The following is a 17,531-nucleotide window of genomic DNA, read 5'->3' as shown; positions in this document are numbered from 1 at the left end:
CCTGGGATCTCTCAGATTTTTGGAGGACTCACCTCCTTTTATCCCAATTTCCCTGCCACATTTCCTTCTCTCTTTCCCCACTGGCTGAGAGGCACAGACTTCTGATACCTGAGATTCCCCTCTAATGTCCAACACTCCGTTTTCATTTTTAATTCTTACAGAATTCATGATTTCCCCCGCTGCTTCTTTCATCTTCCAATATCCAATTTCATTTCTCAGCAAACCTACAGTTTGTTTATATAAAATACCTTTTTATTTATTTTTTATTCATCAATCAGTAGAATCCATCCCATTGTTTTTTTCACCTCTCAGTGCTGGTTTTATCCACCCACAACAAAGACAAATCCAACATTCCTCTCCAACCTTTTATATTTTTTTCCAGGATGTACAACCTGACTTTCCTCCACCTCTACACAATAAAGACAAATCCAACATTCCTCTCCAACCTTTTATAATTTTTTCCCCTTTTTTCCAGGACGTACAACCTGACTTTCCTCCACCCCTACTACCGGCCGGACGAGGGGGAGGAGAATCCCTTCATCTGCTCCTCCCACCGCGAGAACGGGATGCAGAGATGCTCCAACATCCCCAGCAGGAAGGAATCCAGGCTGGAGTGCACCCTGAGCATGGATTCATACAGCCCCAGCCTGGGTGGCCCCGAGCCCAGCAGGAATTCCTGCATCAACTGGAACCAGTACTACAACGTCTGCATGGCGGGGGAGCTCAACCCCCACAACGGGGCCATCAACTTTGACAACATTGGATATGCCTGGATTGCTATTTTTCAGGTAGGGTTCTCCCTAAGATGGGATTTTCCCCATTTTTCCTGGGTTTTTTCCCATTTTTTCCCCATTTCTCCCCAGTTTTGTTCCATCTTTTTCCCATTTTTTTCCATTTTTTCCCCTTTTTTTCCCATTTTCTCCCATTTTTTTCATTTTCTTCCCATTTTTCCCATTTATTCCCATTTTTTCCCATTCTTTCCCATTTTCCCCCATTTTTCCCCTTTTTTCCCATTTGTTCCCATTTTTTTCCATTTTTTCCCCAATTTTTTCCCATTTTCTCCCATTTTTTTCAATTTTTTCCCATTTTTCCCATTTTTTTCCATTTTTCCCCATTTTTCCCCATTTATTCCCATTTTTTCCCATTCTTTCCTATTTCCCCCATTTTTTTCTCATTTTTTTCCCATTTTTTTCCATTTATTCCCATTTTTTTCCCATTTTTCCCATTTTCCCCCATTTTTTTCTCGTTTTTTCCCCACCTCGTTCCTTTTCACAAGGAAAGGACATTGAGGAGGACAGGAGCTTCTCCAGAGCCTCCTGCTGCCTTTTCCCTCCCTGAACCATTTTCCAGGCTGCAAATTTCCCTCCCATCTCCACTTGATCCTTACAAAGCCCAGTTTAACTCAGGAAGGACCCCCAGCCCAGGAGAGGTTTCAGCTGATTTGAGCCTTACAAAGCCCAGTTTAACTCAGGAAGGACCCCAGCCCCAGGAGAGGTTTCAGCTGATTTAATCCTTACAAAGCTCAGTTTAACTCAGGAAGGACCCCAGCCCCAGGAGAGGTTTCCAAAGCTCAGTTTAACTCAGGAAGGACCCCCAGCCCCAGGAGAGGTTTCCAAAGCTCAGTTTAACTCAGGAAGGACCCCAGCCCCAGGAGAGGTTTCAGCTGGTTCCTTTGGGCAGGACAATGTCTGGCACTGCTGGATCTCAGATGGTTTTGGCAGCTGCCAGGAGGTTGATGATTCCATTTCATGCTGCTCAGGCCATCCAAAGCCCCCAGAGGATTTCCAGCCAAAATCTCTTCCCACGTGTTTATTCCTGTTGGAATTTTAGGAGCTGGGAATGATTTAATTCCAGGTGAAGAGGCAGCAAGGTGCTGGCTCAACCTGGATGTGGGAAGAGGAAATGATCAGTGCAGGAGGTGAGGCCCTAAATCCAAACAATTGCAGGAAGCAGAGAACATTGAGCACATAAATCCAGGGAATAAATCCATGGAATTGTGCTCTCATCCCTCCTGATAGCAGGAGCTGGACAGCACCAGGTCAGCACTTGGCTGAGGGCCCCAAGGCAGCGGTGCACAAAGTCCAAGTGATGGATTTGGGAACTCTGGAGCTTCCCTGGGGATTGCTGTTGAGTTACTGGGCTGGTTTTGAGCCATTATTCTGCAGGAGAACAAACCCAGGGCACTTTGCAGGAGCTGGGATGTGCAGAGGGCTGCAATCAGGGAATGTGGGGATCTGGGCAAGCTCAGAGGGCTGGGGGACAGAGATCCCTCAGGATTTATCCCAAATGAGCTGGGAATTTTGGGTTGTTCAGCCTGGCAGAGAGAGGGGTGACCTTGGGGAGGGGAGAGGCTGCTGGAAAGGGTCTGGAGGGTCAGGACAGAGGGGAACAGCTTCCCACTGCCAGGTGATGGATCAGGGGAGGATGGAGGGGTCTGGAAGGGGCTGGATCATGCCTGGAAGTGTCCAGGAGCACCCTGGAGCAGGGCAGGTGTCCCTGCTGATAACAGGGGAGATGTCCCTGCTGAAAACAGGGTGGGACTGGATGGGCTCCAGGGTCCCTTCCCACCCAACCCTTCATGATTCCATGACCTGGTGTGCTTTAGGAGCTGTCAGAATGGAGAGGGGTGAAATGAGCCCCACAGGGAGGATCCAGAAGGAATTTCCAAGCCAGGAGTTTCCAAGGGCACAGCTCAGACCACAAATAAACCAAACCAAAAGCAGAGTTTGCAGAAAGCTCTGAAGATTTCCACCCCAGAACCTCCAGCAAACGCTGCCCCAAGGATGGGTGAGCTCTTCCTGCTGCCAGAACTGGGATTTTAAAATTTCTTTGACCCTGAATTTCCCAGAGCCAGGACAGGTGACAGCAGGAAAACAGGGAAATGTGCTGTCAGCATTCCAAGGAGAAGTCAGAGAACCTGGTGCAAATTAAAAAAAAATTAAAAATAACAAAGGGAATGGCTGCATCCCTGAGTGCTGTAAAGGATGATAATTCCTTATGTAATCCTGCAAATGATTCATGTTTTGCTTCCCCTCATTTGTTGTGCAAGAGGCTAATTCGTGTCTGTATTTGTTACAAAGGCACGTTCTGTGGCAAATTAGGTGAACTAATTAGCTTATTACAGACTAAATGAAAGGAGATGGAACCTAAATTAACTGTGAGGTTTGGCCTGATATGAAGATCCCTTTATTGCACATGAATTCCAGCCCCAACAACCCGAGCAGTAATTACAGGTATTGTTGTCACACAGATGATGAATTACCCACCTCAACAAAGTCCAATTTAATTGGAATTTCTGACAGTCCCAGTGCAGCAACCAAAACCTTCCTGACCAACCTCCCTGCCCCACAGCCTCGGGGTGGCCAGGCCTGAGTGCAGAAATCCTGATAAAAAAATGAAAAATAAAAAAATGGATTGGGAAGCTGAAAGTTTGGGAAGAAGAGAAACTTTGAGAGGATGATTTCATAAAGGATTTGTAGGAAAGCAAGGCCTGGACTCACACCTCGCTCCAGGGGTGATGCTTCTGGCAAAAATTAAAGGAAAAATCAATGCCAGGCAGATCCAGAATGGTTTTCCAAAGGTGCTGTTAATCCCCTTGCTTGTCTCTGCTCTCCCACTTCCAGGGGTCCTGCAGATTTTGGGAAAGAGCCAAAAAGCCAAAAGGAAAAGCTCTGAGTTTTCCAGCTGTGCCCAAAGTCATTTTGGGGCTGTGTTTTCAGGACCAATTTGGGATTTGGGACCAAAAGGACTTTTTTTTTTTTTTATTTTCCTCCAATGGTTCAGCCTTTAAATTGGAGATCTGTGTCAACAACGCTTCTCTGTGCTGAATTTGGCAAGAAAAGAATTTTGGAGCTTTTCATTCCCACTGCTTGGAGATGATGCTTTGTCACTCAACTCAAATCTGTTTTGGATCACCGAAAATATTTCCCTGGAAATGACGGGGTTGGAGCTCTGTTGCTGTTGCTTTTTTTAATTTGGTCAGCCAAATAAACAGCACTTGCTGCATCTGAAGAGCTCTCAGGCTGAATACCCCAGCTAAAAATACCCAGCAGCTCGGAGCGTGCTTCCAAGAGGGATTTGTTGCCTTTGGAAAAAAAAAAAATCTTCATTTTGAAGGTTGGGAGGAATTGTCTGGTGCAGGGCAGGGCATAGAGAACACCCTGGTGCCAGGAGTGGTCCCAGAACCTGTGGGGGTGTTGGATGGAATTAAAACCTCCTGTAGATGAAGTTTGGACTTGCAGATTCACTTTTGGGAGAGTTTAATGCAACCTCAGTGATGGATTCTTGTGTTTGGAGTGGGAAGAGGGGTCCTGCAGCAGGCCTGGCCTAAAGTGGAGTTTAGTCAGGAGAGGAACAGCAACAACTGATCCAAGGGAAGGGCTGGAGCTGGGTCAGGTTGGATTTTAGGGAAAGGTTTTTCCCCCAGAGGCTGGAATAACTGCCCAGGGAATGGTGACATTCCCAAAGCTCCAGGAGTGTTTGGACAGCTCTGCCAGGGATTGCTGGGCTGTCAGGGCTGAGCTCTGCTCCTTCCAGCTCAGGATATTCCCAAAATCCACAATTCCCACAGGGGAATAACACCTTGCTCCCATTTCCCCAATCTGTGATTGTTCCCCTGAAGATGCAGCTCCTCCCTCCTGGTCCCTGTGCACCCTGATCCTCCTGGAGATGATTTGGAATCAGTTGGAAAATCCTGTTGTAAAATCCCCTCAGCTGGATCAAAGATCTCAGCCTGGCTTTGCTCCCCCTTCACCTCCCAGCTTGGCTCTGCCAGAAATTTGGGATTTCTGGGGCTCTCTGTGCTGGTGCTGAACACTTCAATCCCTTCCCTTTGCCAAGGATTTTTTACACAAACCTCACAAATCATCATCCCAGCAGGTCAAACCTCAGGAATAGGGGCTGGGATGGGGTTTGTTGGAGCAGCAGAGTGAAATCAGGGAGGTTTTGCTGTTGGATAAACCTTGCATTTAGTGTGAAACAACACCTCACCTTCCCTTTGGAGCCAGGCTGGGATTTGGGCTGGTTTTGGTCCCAGAGCTACAATTCCACGAAGTTTTGGGTGACAGCAGCATCACTGACCTGTCTGACTTCACCCCACACTTCATTTCCATTTTACTCCTCAAAACCCACCAAGAACTGCCAGGAATTGCATTTATGGGAACAGATTTGACAAGTCAGGAACCCAAGACATGGAAAAAAAGCTCAATTTTCTGTTTTTCCCATCATTTAGGGCCCCTTTTCAGAGCAGGTTCCTGCTTTGCAAGGCTCAGTTTATAAATGACAAACCGAGCAAGGCCTCGATGTGGAAGGAAAAGCATCTGTTCAAAGGATGTTGCTCAATGTAATAAACCTGTTTTTCTGGCCACAGAGGTTCCTTAACGAGATGTTTCGGGAGGAAATAATTAAAATTGTGACGTTGGCTTCAAAAATAGGGATTTGATTATCAGCCAAGCCCGCTCTGCCTGTGGAATATTCCCTGGAATATTCTCTGGGCAGTGCTCAGGAGCCAAATCCACGTTGCCCAAGAGGGTGGAATTCAGATAAGAGGCTTTCAGAAACGGAGGCTAAAGGCCTTATAAAACTTCCCTGAGGCCATCAGGGTAATTAATAGCCCTCACAATTTATGGCACTGGATCCCATCTTGATAAGTTTGATGAAAATAAAATATCCAAAAGCCTCGCAGCAGGGCCAGGGGAATCAGGAGATAAAAAGTAAATGACCCCAAATGTTCACAGCCGTGCTCAGAGTTGCTGTTGGGCTCAGGATAATTGATTTGGATGCAGATAATTCCCATTTTTTTCCCCCCAAAGGACTCAATTTAGGCTGAAGAAAAGGTGGCTGAGTGCAAATTAGAGATGTCAGTCAAGATGAAGACTTCAAGTGTGGGTTTCTCTGGATTTCCAGAGCATCTCCAACCTCAGCCACGCACTGAGCTCAGCCAGCAGCTGCACTCCTGGAATCAGAAGGAATTTCTGGTTGCCAGAGCTGTGTTTTATCAGGATTTTAATAAGGGAGAGGCGCTGGCTTTGGGAAGCTGTCACTCCAAATGAAGTTTGTTCAAGTAATCAGAGCAGGGAGATCTTGCCATGAGACAGCTCGGGGCTGCAGCTCTGTGTGCTCGGGGTTCTGATCCTCCCAGCTCGCTGCACACGATGATTTTCCACCCTCCCCTCCACTCATGGTGACACCTCGAGGTGGCTTTGGAGCTCTGGCACCAGCCCTTGGTGCTTTCTAACAGCCCTTGACTAATTGAAGTTGGGAGCGTGAACGAGTTTTTTCTCCCCCCGGATGATTCTTTTTGCTCTTTGTTATCTGACACTGAAGCAAAAAAAAAAAAAAATGTCCTGCTCTCGAGTCAGCTGCAGCCAAGGACTTGCAAAAATGTTGGCAGAGCTCAAAGGGAAGAGGGTTTATGATGAAAACTTCTTGACACAGTAAAAGAAATCGTTCTGTGCAACCTCTGCGGTGACCCCAGAAAAAGCAATGTAAACCTGCTGCCTCCCTGCGAGCACTGAGGAGGTCTGAGTTAATTGCCAGCATCTTTAATCTCCATTTCCCTCGTGATTTTCACTCTGGAGTTTTAGATTGACTCTGATTAGCTTGCCTAGAAGATCTGATTCTGTCCCCAATTACTCTCCTATAAATCAGACGAGCATCTTTATTACAGCTGATGAAATTACTGTGGCATGAGCGGAGCAGGGGGATGAGAATCAGCGAAGACCTAAGAAAATGAAATCTGATTGGGTTTTGTCCACTCTCATCCTGCCCCTGTGAGTGTTGAAGGGAAGGATCAGTGCAATCCAAACCTGTCTGTGTGCTCACCTGAGGGAGTTTTCTCTTAGAAGGAAGAGAGGATTGGACAAAACTCAGAGATTCACTGGTATTAATGGGAGAGAAATGATTTATCCCAGCCTTGGGGAAGGGGTAAAGAACTGGAGGAGCAGGGAAGGGCTTGAGCATCACCCAGGAGCTGGGTGGGGTGTGAGGACACCTCTGTTCTCCTGGCAAGGCAGAAATGTTTTCCCCAGGCACCTCCTGTGCCCCAGGTGTGGAGCAGGAGCAGCACCTCCAGCACCACCCTGCCAATCATCTTAATTGAATCTCCCAGCTCTGGCCCCGCAGCTGCTGATTTTCTTGTGCCTTGCACATCTTCCCCATCACAGCAGAATTAGGAGCGAGTTCTCACCCTCTTATCTCGCTGATAAATAATTGTGGGTTGCTGGTGGGAGGCTCTGAACTGGAGCCCTTGGAGAGGCTCTTTAATGGGGCTCTGTGTGAGCAGGCAGGGCTCGAGCAGGGTTTAATTACTGAGAGGGGATTGTGAGATTGGGAAGCACAGGAAGGTGCTCCAGGGCTTTGGGAGACGGGGCAGTTAAGTGGATTAATCGGAGTGGGGATGAAGGGAGGAGAAAAGTCCTTTCTCTCAGTGGAATAAGCAAAGCAGTGCTGAAAAAACATCCCTGTGCTCCTGGGGGAGCAGGGAGAGCTGCTGGCCTTCCCTCCATGGAATCCCACAGGGGTTTGGGCTGGGAAAAACCCATCCCAGTCTGGACAGGGACACCTTCCACCCCACCCCAGGATGCTCCAAACCCATCCAGCCCAGCCTGGAACCCTCCCAAGATCAAAACGTGCAGGTGCCCCTCTTTGGGTTCCAAAAGCTGATAAAGGCTTTAAAGGGGGTTCCTAAAGCAGCTCTTGGCAAATCCTGCTGCTCTGGTTCCCATTTCCACCAGGGCCTCTCTGGGGATGTGCAGGGAGCTCTTGGATTGGGGGAAATGACCTCAGAAAGTCCTTGGGAGTGCTTGAAATCCTTGGGGGAAGCCCAGCCCTTGCAGGTGGCTCTGCATGTGCTGCCCTGCATTTCCCCACAGCTCTGGGATTAAAAACCTCTTTTCCAGGAGGGCTGCAGCAGGAATCCTCCCCTGGGAGGCCAGGAATGAATCTCCCAACCCGAGGGATTCATTTTGTCGAGCACAAGGACAAACCCCAGAGGTCTCCTTGTCCCTCCTGCTTTACAAGCCAGCAGCAAACAACACAAATTCCAGTTACACCTGGAATATTCAGAGAGCTGGATGAGCATTTTCACCCTCCAAAGGAGGAATGGGGGTGTTGATTAATTCTTGTGGGAAATGCTGCCTCACAAAAATACCCTCCAAGGGTTGGCTGGCCCTCAGTGTCAAGCCCTCAGGTGACTCTTTTTTTATTTTTTTTTTTTATTCTCTTGTTTAATGGGTTTAATCCATTAGATTTGAGGATTTCCAGCTAAATCCAAATCCAGCATAGAGGTGCATCCCCTATTCTTGGGGTCTCTGGGCTGGTTTTTCATCCCTCAGTGGCTGGAGAATGTTCTGTGCATGCAGAGGGAACCTGGACAGCACAAGGGAAACAATTCCTGGGTGAGAGGCAGAGATTTGGTGTCAAAATCTTTGGTGTCACCTCCTGAGGATCCCTTTGTTCCCCTGACCCTACAAAGGCCTCCCAGACGAGGGAGCTGCCCCACAAGGACTTTGTTCTCTATAAATGTGCTCAGGGAGAGGCAGGAAGGGTTTGATTGCTTGGCTGCTCCTCGTGGGTGAACACCCAGGCAGCTTAACCCCTTCCCCTGGTGGGAATAACAGGGAAAAATGGGGATAAAACCTGCCTTGGGTTAATAAAGAATCCTCTGGGGTTTTGTTAAACCCACTTGTGGCAGGACAAGGGGCAGTGGTTTAAAGCTGGGCAGGGTTAGAAGGGATTTTGGGGAGAAATTCTTCCCTGTGAGGGTGGGGAGAGGCTGGAATGAAATTCCCAGAGGAGCTGTGGAGTGTCCCAGGCCAGGCTGGACAGGGCTTGGAGCCACCTGGGGTGGTGGGAGGTGTCCCTGTGGGAGGTGTCCCTGCCCTGGCAGGGCTGGCATGGATCAGCTTTAAGGTCCTTTCCAACATTAAACACCGTGGAATTCTGGAATTGTGGCAAGCAGAGCTTTGCTGAGTGCTCAGTGAGGGTGGGATGTGGAAGAAGAGCTGCTGGATGTGAGCAGGAGCAGCAGGGTGGGAGCAGTTGGTGGAAGCAGCCAAACGTGTCAGACCCGATTCCTGCGAGCCTGTAACAGCCCTGGCACCTGCAAACAGCTGCAAAGACAAATTTCAAAATTCAGATTTCACAAAAGATCTTCTCCTTTAACAGCCCTGGCACCTGAACAGCCACAGAGACAAAATGCAAAATTCAGATTTCACAAAAGATCTCCTCCTTTAATAGCCCTGGCACCTGCAAACAGCTCCAGAGACAAATTCCAAAATTCAGATTTCACAAAAGATCTCCTCCTTTAACAGCCCTGGCACCTGCAAACGGCTGCAGAGACAAATTCCAAAATTCAGATTTCACAAAAGATCTCCTCCTTGAGCCTGGCTGGTTTGAGCTGTGCTGCCTCCTCACCCAGTGAGGGTGAACCTCCACCAGGTTCCACATGGGAAGACGCTTGAAAAACTTGCTGGGAAAACATCAGCACTCTGAATTTAGGGTGAGAAATCCCAAAGAGGCAGCGTTTCCCTTCCAGCAGCCCTGAGCAGCTCTGTGGGTTCTGATCCATATCCAGGAGTTTAAATCATCCAGGGAATTTATGGATTCATGCCTGACTTCCCTGCAAGGTTTTGTTTTATTTTATTTAGGGGTTTGTGGAGCAGCTTTTGGGGCCACAGCACAAAGGAAATCCCCTACACCCACCAGGTCTGAGCCTTCTCTTCCCACAGCAATTCCTTCCCTGGTTTAAATCAGAATTTATGTCACTAAAACTGGGGGCAGGAGCAGTTGTGGGGTCTGTGGGATTTGCCAAAACCTCCCAGGCTCACAGGAGGTGCTGAGAGGGGAACATCCCTGGGAGTGAGCTCAGACAGGAGCTGGGATTCTGATGGGAATTGGAATTCCAGGGTGGAATTTCAGCTCTAGTAGCAAGCCAGCACTGGAAGTTTGGGGTGTTTTATCTAAATAAAAAGTGTAAATTACGTGGCAGAGCTGGCTTTGCTCTGCACACAGCCTGGGTGGTGTTAATTAAACCCTCAGCTGCTTTTTTTAGTGGAGGGAAGGCTGAGAAAACGAGCCTTAAATCAAGTCTACATTTAATTAAAGCCTCTCTTCCATTCAGATGCTCTCCCACTATGATAGTGGTGGTGCAGTTGGAATGCTGAGCCAGGAGGAATCACAAGGAGATTGGGTTTGCAGGAACAAAAATGAAGTTTAAAATGTGGGAATTTTCTGGGTTGCATTATAAATCCAGCAGCTTTAGGTAAAACTCCAGTTCTCTACAGTGAAAGGGTTTTTTGGGGGTTATAATCCCTCCTTGGGATTTCTTTGCTTCAGAACTTGTGGTTTATTTGAATAAAATGGTTTTAATTGTACCAGATTGCTGTAGGAACCTCAGGAAAGTCCTTTGGCCACACATTCCTTCTCTCCCAGAGTTCTGGATGGATCCCAAGAGTTTCTGTGCAGGGATGGGTACCTGGCACTGTGGGAAATTGATATTTAATAACTTTTTGGGTGACTTTTGTCCTCACACTCTTTTTTCTCTGTCTCCCTGCAGGTGATAACCCTGGAAGGATGGGTGGACATCATGTATTACGTGATGGATGCACACTCTTTTTACAATTTTATATATTTTATATTGCTTATCATAGTAAGTATGACCTGGAGATTCTCCTGTTCCTTGTCCTTGGGGGATGAAGTTGTTCCCTGTTTTTTGGGAACAGCCAGGCAGGATTCAGGATTTTCCCTCCCTCTTGCCCTCCAGCTCTTGGTCTTGTCACCTGGATGTGTCTGTGCCAAAAAATCAGGGCTTTTCCTCCTTTAACCTCCTCAGAGGGAGCCTCATTTCTTTGGAGAGCCCTCAAACTCTGAATTTCACCTGGAACCCTTTAAATAATAATAATTCTCATAGCAGCAGTGCACCTCTCTGAGCTCTCACATTCCCAAAAATCAAATTATCACCCACTGGAGGTGCTGGGGGTTGTCTCCAGAAGTTCCCAGTCCATCTCCTTTGGTTTTCCAAAGGGCACAAACTCCTCCAGGAAGTGGAAAAGTGGAATATTTAAGGCAGGAGGGGAAAGCAGCACGAAGATTTCAGGCAGGACATGGGATGGAGGTGTTTAAAAGTGATTTTGTGACTGGCCAGTCCTTACAGGTCGCCCTGTCCTTGTCAGGATGGGTCAGAGCAGCTCCCAGCAGCAATGAGAAAACCTGGCTGAGAGCAGGGTGAGAGTGCCCTGGGGCAGCCAGGGATTCCTGCAGCAATGAGCCATGAGCAGAGATTCAGCTCCACTCCACTGAGCTGCTCCCTCCAAGTGCATCCACGTGGAAAATCCGTGTGGTGGCTCCTGTCCAGCTCTCCTGGAGCTGGGAAAGGCACCTTTGCTGCTTCTCTGGAGAGCAGAACACCACAAACCATCCCCACAAGCTTCCCTGAGCATTCCCAGGCAGTTCCAGATGAAATCCATCCATGCCCAGGGCTGGCTCTGAGAGTGGCACCACCCTTTTCACCCTCCCTTTTCACCCTCCCTTTTCCCCTCAGGGTGAAGTTCCCTGCTGGCAATATTTGACATTTCCATTTGGCTGATTTAGGAACCTGGGTGGTGAAAAATCCCTTTGTGGGCTCCACAGCTGAGGGGAGGATGCAGCTTTAGGTGTTGTCCTTGGGACTTCACTTTGAGAATTTGGTGTTCCCCAAGAGCAAATCAGCTCACCCAGACACCAAATCAGCCCCTCAGGAGCACTGAGTGTCCTGCAGATGCTTTTCTGTGTCAGGGAGTCTCAGGAGCACAAGGTCACAGACCCATGGGCCCTGACTGTACCCCCAAAATGATTTCACATCTTTTGGGGTGTGAAATGAATGGAGAAGAGAAGAGGATGTTTCAAACCAGCCCAAATTGGACTTGAAATCATCTTTCCCTGCAGATTGGCCAAATTTCAGTAAATTTCTTCATTGAAAGAGTGATTGGGCACTGGAATCCTCTGCCCAGGAAGGGGCTGGAGTCACCATGCCTGGATGTGTTCAAAAAGCACTGGATGTGACACTCAGTGCTGGGGTTAATTGATGAGGAGATGTTGGGAAATGGGCTGGACTCCATGGTCTCAAAGCTCTTTCCCAGGCTGTGAATGTCCAAAGCACTGCTGTGCTAGAAATGAGGAGAGGAGGATTTATTTATTTGTCTATCTATCTTTCCAACCCACTTGGAATTGATTGATTGATTGACTGATTTGTCCTTCCGATCCACTTGGAATGAATTTATTTATTTATTTATTTATTTATCCTTCCGACCCCCTCGGAACCTCCCAAAGATTCAGCCCCAGCCAGGAACCCAGAGATTCACAGCTGCCACTGTGGATTCATCCCCAAATTCCATTCTCCACCTTTTGTGGGGCAGCTCCTGGAGGGAGAGGGGAGAGGGGAGAAGGAGAAGGAGAAGGAGAAGGAGAAGGAGGCTGTTGCTAAAATAATTGATGGTGGTTCAGAGCACATTCAGCAGCTCAGGCACACACTGACAGCACATTTGGCGAGCAGACCCCGGGATTTGGCACGCTTGGAAATCCCAGGGTTGCTCTGAAGTGCTGAGGAGCTTCCCTGCTGACTCCTTGCCCTGCTTGCTCCCCAGGTTGGCTCTTTCTTCATGATTAACCTGTGCCTGGTGGTGATTGCCACCCAGTTTTCGGAGACCAAGCAGCGGGAGAACCAGCTGATGCAGGAGCAGCGGGCGCGCTACCTGTCCAACGACAGCACCATCGCCAGCTTCTCGGAGCCGGGCAGCTGCTACGAGGAGCTGCTCAAGTACATCTCCCACATCTTCAGGAAGGTGAAGAGAAGGACAATCCGCCTCTACAACAACTGGCAGAGCAAACGCCGGAAAAAAGTCAACCCCAACAGCGGCGGCGGGCAGAGCCAGCGGAGCAGGAGGCGAATCACCTCCATCCACCACCTGATCCACCACCACCACCACCACCACCACCACCACTACCACATCAGCAACGGGAGCCCGCGGGGGCCCCGCGGCAGCCCCGAGCTCTGCGAGCTGGAGCTGCAGGTGATGAAGCCGGGCCGGCAGCTGATGCTGCCCCCGCCGGGCTCGCCCAGGCCGCCGGGCCCGGCCGAGGCCGCGCAGGCCGTGCACAGCATCTACCACGCCGACTGCCACGTGGAGGGGCCTCCCGGCGCCTGCAAGGCCTCCGGGGGTTCTGTGGGTGGCAAACTGGCCGGGCTGGGTGGCCACAGCAGCATGAACTACCCCACCATCCTGCCCTCCCCCGGCGGCAAGGGCGGCTCCCTGCCCAAAGCCAAGAGGAACGGCAATTCTCCGGTGGCCGTGGTGAACAGCCCTGGGAATTTGGGGCTGGATTCCTACGGGAAGCTGCAGCAGTTGGTGGGAGAGCATGGTAAGGCCAACCAAGCAGGTTTTTTTCTTCTTTTTTTGGGGTTTTTTTTTGTTTAGGGTAACTGGGTTAGCGTCTAATGGCGGCCCTGTGGGGTGGTGAGGGTTGGGATGGTTGTGAGCGTGCTGAATCCACAATCCTTGGATTTCCCATCATGGATGGTCCAGGGCTCTTTGCTGCGGTTACAAAATCAGGATTGGAGCTCTCGTGTGCTTTGTGGTGTCCTGGAGGTGCTCCCACTCTTGGCACACCTGCAGGGACTGCAGGGAGCCCCCAGGGCTGGGAGGTGCTGCCCTGAGCAGGATGAGCAGGTGGGAGCTGCGGGAGAAGCGCGAGATAAAGCAAACTCAGACATTTGAAACAGGCAGGCACCGCAAGAACTCGAAGCAGACACTTCCAGTTCTGCTCTGATGGGTCCTGGAGCCTCTGCATTTCTTTTTGGCAAGGAGGAGCAGCAGGTTCAGCGCTCAGAGGACGTGTGGAGGGCAGGACAGGAGCAGAGATGAAATCTCAAGCTTTCCCTGTGTGCAGAAGAAATGTGAGGCTGAGTTCTCCTCCAGATTTGGGGCTCCATTCAACCTGGGGAGCATTTTGGGGAACTGTTTTAGTGCCTCTGTCCCATCTTCTCTGCACAGATGCAGCCACCCCAGCACAGTCAGTGAGGTTTTATCTCCCCTCACATATAAATCACCCACTGGAGCAGTGATTACATGCAACACTTGGATTTCTATTTTATAAAATGTTTTTCCAGTCCTCGTGGCTGGAGCTAAAAGCTGCAAAATACTCTTAAGCCCTCCAACAGTGAAAAGTCACAAAGATCCAGCTTCTATTTTTTAATCTCTTTAAGCCAAACTCGTCATTTGGGTTTTTTTTCAATGCCTGTGTTTTCCAAAACTGTTTATTTGCGTCTGCATGGACACAAATATTTACCCTGGTGATGGATGTGCTGAAAAAATACCAAGTCTGGACTGGGGAGGAGGGGGGGAGCATAGGAAAGGTTACTTGACAGAGAGGTTGGGTGGCTTGCCTTTGTTAATTTTTGTTGTTTTTAAGGACCACACAAAAGGGTAAAAGTGGATTGTTTATAGAAACTGCCTCGGGCAGACGCTTCCGAACGCTCGGGAGCTTGGCACGGGGGGCAAGGTTACTGCCAAACAGTTCTGTTGTTCAGCAAGGACTTTTTATAAATCACTGCTTCATCCTTAGCTGAGTAAATTAATGAAGGTTTTTAGGAGAATGCGTTTTTACCTTGAGATAAAAAGGCAGGCTCTGCAGAAGGCTGGAATTGGGAAAGAAAGGAGCAGGAGAGCTGTTGAAGTCAGAGTTTGGATCCTCCTGCTTGCTGCTGGGGTCCTTTTTAGGAGAAGAAAGGCCCAAATCTCAGTCCCAGCTGTGACATCCCCGAGCCAATTCAGTGATTTAGGAGATCTTCCCTTAGCCTGGGGTGGTTCTTTGAAAGCTGGGATTAGATTGAGTTGTCATTAATAATGCAATTACAGTGTCCTCTTTCCACAGAGGGATTTCAGCCCAGAGGATGCCAAAATGCTTTAAACAAATCTCCTGGAATTGTTTTGTCTCTTGCAGAAGTGTGCTCACAGCTGGGAAGGGCTGGAAGGTGGGGAGAGGCTGCTCAACCATCCCCCTGGGCTGGGAAGGGATTCAGGGCAGACCTGGAGACCCTGCCCAGCTCTTCCCTTCCATGGATCTGGCTCTTTCCAGGCCCTTCTTCCCACTCAGCCACTCCTGCAGGGCTGAGTCAGGGTCATCCAGGAGTCCTGGATGTGATTTCCAGGAGTGCTGGAGGTGACTTTGAGGAGTTCTGGGTGTGACTTCCAGGAATTATGGGTGTGACTTCCATGTGTTCTGGATGTGACTTCCCGGAGTGCTGGAGGTGACTTTGAGGAGTTCTGCCTGTGACTTCCAGGTGTGCTGGAGGTGACTTTGAGGAGCTCTGGATGTGACTTCCAGGAGTTTTGGAGGTGACTTTGAGGAGTTCTGGATGTGACTTCCAGGCTTTGGGACGATCTTTAAGTGCCAGGGTGGAGCTCTGCCAGGCACAGCCCCCAATTCCCGTTTCTCCATCCCTAAAACTCAGCAAAGCAGCAGTGAGGAAGAACCCCAAGCTCTCCCTCAGCCTTTTTGCAGGGAACAAAGAGCTTTGAATTCTCTCTCTCCTCTCCCAAGTCAACCAGCAGAGCAAGACTTGTGCAAGGAGAGCACAGAAGTGATAACTGAGAGCTTTAAGGAGCACTCACAGCCCGGGCTCCCCCAGCCCCAGCTGGAGGCAAGGTTGGTGTCTGCTGGGAAGGATGCAGTGGTGGGAGAGAGCATTCTCCTGCCTCTTTTGTTGTGGATTTGAAGAGCTCTGAGTACAGCCTGTTCCCCGTGCTGCCGTGCCCTGCAATGCTGGAGGTTATTTTAGCAGGCAGCCAAGGAGACTCTGGTATTTTGAAGACATCTGCGGCGCCAGGGCTTCCCATATCGTTTTTAACACTTTGATAGCATTGAAAGCCATCTGGCAAACCCCCTCCCTGTGCTGCTCCTGGGGCTGGGCTGAACTTTCCCCCCTTGGCTCAGTCCTGAGCAGGGACAGCGAGCAAGGGGCAAAAATCCCCAAAGCTCACGGCGGCCGTGACGCAGCCCCGTCCCCCAAGGCCCTTCTGAAGGCCACTGATATCCCTGTGACATTCAGGCAAGGAAAACGTGTTCTGACTCTTGTCACATCCCAGTTTCCCAGCTTGGTTTGGTGCTGTGGCTGGGATCAGCATTCCTGCTGGGCGAGCTCCAAGCTCCAGGGCTCAGAGCCAGGAGCAGTCGCTGCTTTTAGCCTGGGCTCCCCAAAACTGATCCAAGTGGTCGCCATCCTCACCTCCAGACAGGGACCACGTGGATGTGGCACTTCTGGCTATGGTTTCATGGTGCTTGGTGAGCTTAGAGGTTTTTTCCATGGTTCTGTGAGAGGGGGAAATTATTCCTTTGCCTTACATCCCTGAATCTCAAGGAATTGATGCTTAAGTGGCATTTTGTGGGAAGGATCCCGTGCTCATGCTGCCATTAATATCTAGTTTCTAAATATAAGGACACTGAGAATAAATTCCTAAATATGATGAAACTTAAGGATTGGATTCCTAAATATGAGGAAATAAAATCTGTGTGCTGTTCCACCCCAATCATCCCCGTTCCTCTTGTCCCTGTCCTTCCATTCCCTGGCTCCAGGACAACCAGCATTTCTCCTCACACCACAAAACACGTGTTTGATTTTAAACCCCCCTGTGCCTCAGGGAGTGAATCCACCTGAGCTTTATTAAAGGCTGAAGGAGACTGAGGGGACTCTGTGACTCTCTGAGCTGTGATCCGTGGTCTGCAGCCTCCTTTGGTCCCTTCTCCCTCTCCCTGCTCATTAGGAACTAAATGGCAGCAGTGGCTAAATCGGGTGGAACAGCTTGAGAGCGCTCAGAGATCATTAATGATGGGAGCCTGCTCAGGAATAATCAGGAATAATGGGAAGGGAGGGATAGGCTGGTCACTCTTCCCTCAGCCCAGGACACAAAATGAGGGCCACGCTCCATGGAGGCCCCATGGAGGGGGTACAGGGTGGGAAAAGGGACAGAGAGGGGACATGAGGCCAAACCAGAGCTGCTTGGGAAGATGGATGGATGGATGGATGGATGGATGGATGGATGGATGGATGGATGGATGGATGGATGGATGGATGGATGATGGTTGGATGGATTTTTAGGGCCTGGAGAATAAATCCTGTGAGGAGCAGTTGTGGGGGCTCAGCCTGGAGGAAAGGAGGCTTGGGGGGACCTTGTGGCTCTGCACAACTCCCTGACAGGAAGGGACAGCCAGGGAACAGCAGGACAAAGGGGAACAGCCTCACGCTGGCTCATGGTGGCTCTCAGTGGTGTCTTGCAGTGGCTCATGGCCCACGGTGGCCCTTGGTGTGTGGTGGCTCTCATGGTGGCTCTCGGTGTCTGATGGCTCTCAGTGCTGTCTCTTGGTGTCTTGTGGTGGCTCTCAGTGCATGGTGACCCTCAGCACTGTCTCTCGGTGGCTCATGGTGGCTCTTGGTGTCCCTCAGTGTCCCTCAGTTTCTGTCAGTGTCCCTTGATGTCTCTGAGTGTCCCTCAATGTCC

The 17,531-nt window shown here is 49.7% G+C and overlaps 1 protein-coding gene across 2 annotated transcripts in view; it reads left to right on the top strand.

Moving 5' to 3' along the window:
• The window catches only part of CACNA1H (calcium voltage-gated channel subunit alpha1 H), a 156,761-nt gene that overhangs the window by 61,752 nt on the left and 77,478 nt on the right, over nt 1-17,531 (top strand). For both annotated transcript variants that reach the window (XM_033074183.1, XM_042779780.1), the window contains 3 exons: nt 476-788; nt 10,556-10,648; nt 12,621-13,395. In XM_033074183.1, coding sequence (XP_032930074.1) covers nt 476-788; nt 10,556-10,648; nt 12,621-13,395 — 1,181 coding nt within the window. The remainder of the gene's footprint in view (nt 1-475; nt 789-10,555; nt 10,649-12,620; nt 13,396-17,531) is intronic.

This window comes from Catharus ustulatus, chromosome 16 (assembly GCF_009819885.2).
Source record: "Catharus ustulatus isolate bCatUst1 chromosome 16, bCatUst1.pri.v2, whole genome shotgun sequence".
Classification (NCBI taxonomy): domain Eukaryota; kingdom Metazoa; phylum Chordata; class Aves; order Passeriformes; family Turdidae; genus Catharus; species Catharus ustulatus.
The sequence above is the reverse complement of the archived record's forward strand: the minus strand, read 5'-3'. Positions and strand labels throughout refer to the sequence as shown.